The sequence below is a fragment of the Camelina sativa genome, chromosome 19, assembly GCF_030686135.1.
Source record: "Camelina sativa cultivar CO46 ecotype springtype chromosome 19, ASM3068613v1".
Taxonomy (NCBI): Eukaryota; Viridiplantae; Streptophyta; class Magnoliopsida; order Brassicales; family Brassicaceae; genus Camelina; species Camelina sativa.
Window position 1 is genome coordinate 16,768,877 of NC_141898.1, and position 4,842 is coordinate 16,773,718.

Consider the following 4,842-nt stretch of genomic DNA (forward strand, 5'->3'; position numbering starts at 1 on the left):
AAACCGGTGGAAGTCCTTATTGACTCAGGTGCAACTAGTAACATCATCTCCGAACGATTGGTAAATGAGTTGCAGTTACCTTTGGCGGGTAGTAAAGGATTTGGGGTCAGAGTTTCTGGTGGAAGGATTCTGAAAGGCAGAGGTGAATGTGCGGGACAATTGCTAGAGATACAAGGTGTCGACATTATGCAGGAGTTTCGTGTGTTTGACTTGGGAAAAACAGATGCGATACTTGGCTATGCGTGGTTGGTAACGTTGGGAGACACGAGGATCAACTGGTTGAATCACACTTTAAGCTGGAGGATTGGTGTGCAATGGGTGACCATTAAAGGTGATCCCTCGCTTAGCAAAGAACAAGTTTCCCTGCATTCAATGGAGCGCATTATCAAGCGGAAAGGGGAGGCTTATTTACTTGAGCTGACAACGTTATTCGAGAATTAGGAGGTTGCTAGCAGAAAAACAGAGCGGACTGAAGCAGTAGACAACCTGATAGCTCGTTTTGAGAATGTTTTTGCAATGCCAAACCGGTTACCTCCATCCAGGATCAAGGAGCATGAAATCATCCTCAAGGAGGGAACGTCACCTGTCAACATGAGACCTTACCGGTACTCATATGATCAGAAGAATGAGATTGAAAAGCTGGTCCGGGCGCAAATAATTCGACCTAGCGTAAGCCCTTTCTCGAGTCCGGTGCTGTTGGTGAAGAAGAAGGATGGAGGATGGCGTTTTTGCGTCTATTATAGGGCTCTTAACAAAGCTAATATACCGGACCGATAGCCCATTCCGGTGATTGAGGAGATTCTCGATGAGTTACAAGGTGCAACTATCTTCTCGAAGTTGGATTTGAAATCCGGTTACCACTAGATAAGGATGAAAGAATCAGACATAGAAAAGACATCATTCCGCACTCACCTAGGGCACTATGAGTTCCTGGTCATGCCCTTTGGCTTGACTAATGCGCCCTCTACCTTCCAAAGTATTATGAATGACCTCTTCCGACCATACCTGAGACGGTTTGTTCTAGTGTTCTTCGACGATATTCTAATATACAGTCCCACAGTGGAGGAGCACTTGAAGCATTTGGAGATAGTGTTGAGGCTTATGGAGCAACATAAATTTTATGCCAATATCAAGAAATGCTCGTTTGGCAGTAGCGTGGTAGCCTACTTGGGGCACATCATCTCAGCAGAGGGAGTGGCTGCTGACCCTGAGAAGTTGGTAGCGATGCTGAGTTGGCCTACACCAAAAACGTTCACAGAGCTCAGAGGATTCCTAGCCCTTACTAGGTACTATAGGCGATTTGTGCAAAGTTATGGACAGTTGCAAGGCCACTAACAGCCTTACTTAAAAAGATGGCTTCTTATGGACTTCAGATGCAACAAAGGCCTTCCAAGCACTGAAGCAAGCAGTTACTAGTCTACCGGTGTTAGCCTTACCTGATTTTACTCAAGAATTTCAGGTGGAGACGGATGCGTCGGGACTAGGAGTGGGGGCAGTCCTATCACAGAATAAACGTCCTATCGCTTTTCTGAGTCAAGCTTTTGCTCCTTCAGGAAGGACTAGATCAGTATACGAACGGGAACTCCTGGCTATTGTACAAGCAGTGACAAGATGGAAACACTAATTGACTGGCAAGGAGTTTGTGATTAAGATGGACCAGCGTAGTCTCAAGCACTTATTAGAACAAAAGTTTGTGTCTACCGTACAACAATGTTGGGCTTTTAAGCTGATAGGCTTGAACTACAGGATCGAGTACAAACCTGGTACCGAGAACAAAGTCGTGGATGCTCTCTCTAGACGACCACCAAGGGAGGTGTTGATGCAGTGAACCTTGGTGGCACCTCTTAATCTGGATAAGGAGGAACTAAAAGAGCAAATTCAAGCGGATGCAGAACTGAGTGCTATCGTAACTAGCATTGAGAAAGGACAAATTCACCCACTGTATCAGTTAGCCAACGGGTTGTTTATATGCAGGGAAGGTTGGTGTTACCTGCTGGATCTCCCTTCATTCCAAAGCTTCTTCAGCAGTTCCATGCTCAAGACTTACAAAAGGTTGGCTCAAGAGGTGTCATGGCCAGGTATGAGGAAGGATGTGGTACAGTTTATAACAAAGTGCCAAATTTGTCAAGAGAACAAATACTATACACTATCTCTCGCGGGTCTGTTAGCACCATTGTCAGTTCCTCAACAAGTTTGGTCAGACATCAGTATGGATTTTATCGAAGGGCTGCCCACTTCAAAGGGATTCAACTCGGTGTTAGTGGTGGTTGACCGTCTGAGTAAATACAGTCACTTCATTGGGCTAAAGCACCCATCCACGGCTAAGACTGTAGCAGAGGCATTCATATGTGAGGTAGTTAAGCTACATGGGTTTCCGGAGAGCATAGTTTCCGACCGTGACCGTGTGTTCCTCAGCAAATTTTGGTCAGAACTCTTCACTCTTCAGGGCACTCACTTGAAACGCATCACATCCTACCACCCACAGACTGACGGACAAACAGAGGTCGTAAATCGTTGTTTGGAGACGTACCTTCGTTGTTTCTCTAGCCGCAGACCTTCAACTTGGGTGCCTATTGCGTTCATGAGGAAGAAGATATGAACTAAAGGGAGAAGAGCTAGACAATAGCAGAAGAAGGCTCAAGAGAAAAGTGGCTAAATGTGAAAGAGACTCTCGTTTTAATAAATTAATAATAACTTATGTGTATTAAACCTTGAATCCCGATGAGAGTTAGGTCATCAATGAGTCATCAGTGAAATAATATCAAGTTATCATCTTGCCATCTTTCTCTCTATCCTTCCTAATCTCTCTTCTTAATCAATTCTGGTGACGTTGGTTAGGTCCATCCTAACACCGGCCCAATTAAAATTGCAACGTGTTACAACAGAGGTACTACTACTGTACGTCGTTTCCTTCCACTCATCTGAAAAATCCAAAAAAAAAAAAACCAAAACAAAAAAAAAACACAGAGAGAGGTCTCGCTGCAAAATTCCAAATCTCTTTCTCTCTCGCGATCCGATCCAAGTTTTTGAGATGTCTACGTTCAGCGGCGATGAAACTGCTCCGTTCTTCGGCTTCCTTGGCGCTGCAGCCGCTCTCGTCTTCTCCTGTAAGCATTTTTCTTCTCTTTCTCAATTCGTTATCAAAATCCGTTTGATCTGAGCCTGGTCCTGTTTACTTGAAACCATTATGATATTCAGATGATTGCTTAGAGATTTGTGGAGATTGTAGAGACAGAGTCACGTTTCTCTCTAGTTAGAGACCTATATGTATGAGATCGTTGGCCTAATTGATTGATGGATTAGTGATTCTTAGGGGTTCGATCAAATTATGATTCAAACAAATGAACAGTGCTATTGCATCATCATGTGTGTAATGTGTAATGTGTAACATAGTCTTCCTATATGGCTCTCAATTCTGAGGAAGTTAACTTTTTAGATCAGAATCTGGATTTGGGTATTGATTTGTTTACATTCCCTGAAAACTGGAGGGATCGTATTTGGTTGTAACCTGAGATGTTATTGGATTGGGTTTATATCATAGGTATGGGAGCTGCTTATGGGACAGCAAAAAGTGGTGTTGGTGTGGCTTCAATGGGAGTGATGAGACCTGAGTTGGTTATGAAGTCTATTGTCCCTGTGGTTATGGCTGGTGTTTTGGGTATTTATGGACTCATTATTGCTGTTATCATCAGTACCGGTATCAATCCAAAGGCTAAGTCTTACTACCTCTTTGATGGCTATGCACACCTTTCCTCTGGTCTTGCTTGTGGTCTTGCTGGTCTCTCTGCTGGTATGGCTATTGGAATTGTCGGAGATGCGGGCGTTAGGTTTGTTCCTCTTTCAACTATATAATCCTTTTCGTAGAGAATGTTTAAATTAATGGGCTAACTGACTTTGAAATTTCTCTCAGGGCAAATGCTCAGCAGCCTAAGCTCTTTGTTGGGATGATTCTTATCCTCATCTTTGCGGAAGCACTTGCTCTTTACGGCCTCATTGTAGGCATTATCTTATCTTCTCGAGCTGGTCAGTCCAGAGCAGAATGAGGAACCAAAACAAATGTCAAAATTTTCAGCTACTTGCTTATCGATCAACTTATTTGTGCGGTATGTAGCATCGGGAACCAATACTTCGTGGATTCTTGGATCTGCCACCTCTCTTTCCTCGGTTGGTGGTTGCTTGAGTGTAGGATGTTATTTGTTTGGTTCGGTAATAAAAAAGAGATCGGCATTTGTTTTGTATTCTTGTATCGTCCACATTTGTCTTGATGAACTTGATAATATTTTGTTTGTAAAGAAGTTTGCTTTTGAGTTTTGATACCTCTCGAATGTTATGATATTCATCTTTTGGTGTCTTCCAATTTTGTCTTGAGATAGCTTTTTCTGCTGCAATACATTATCTTGTAGAGAACCACCAACATGTCACTTAAGAGGTTAACACTTGTCCAATAATTTTAATTAGTTAAAATCTTAACTATACACCAACATTACATTTAACTAGGTACTAACTCGGGGTTTTACTTTTTTTTTATGAAAAAATTTAATAATTTATTTTATTATTATGTTATTTATAAAAGTTTGTGATTAAAAATTCAGTTTTTTTATATTAAATTTTTTTGTATTTTAAAAATGTTTATTGAAAACTTGTCAATACAACATTTGCATGTAATGAATAAAATTGTTTAAACCTTTGTCAATTAAACGTAATCCTTGCTATAGTTGTGAAGTAAGTAAAAAGAGCAACTAAATATAGCTAGTGAAGCTTCTGAAAAACCTCTTAGAAAACAACACTCATTATTTATTTATGTGGCTTCTCTTACTTGTATGTAATAAGCACCATCAAACA

The 4,842-nt window shown here is 41.4% G+C and overlaps 1 protein-coding gene across 1 annotated transcript; it reads left to right on the forward strand.

Moving 5' to 3' along the window:
- The first annotated feature begins 2,735 nt into the window (after positions 1 to 2,735).
- Positions 2,736 to 4,357, forward strand: LOC104766950 (V-type proton ATPase subunit c1). Its single transcript, XM_010490922.3, has 3 exons — positions 2,736 to 3,107; positions 3,542 to 3,827; positions 3,911 to 4,357. Exons 1-3 carry the CDS (start codon positions 3,032 to 3,034, stop codon positions 4,041 to 4,043), a joined length of 495 nt encoding a protein of 164 aa, XP_010489224.1. The 5' UTR covers positions 2,736 to 3,031; the 3' UTR covers positions 4,044 to 4,357.
- The last annotated feature ends 485 nt before the right edge of the window (positions 4,358 to 4,842 follow it).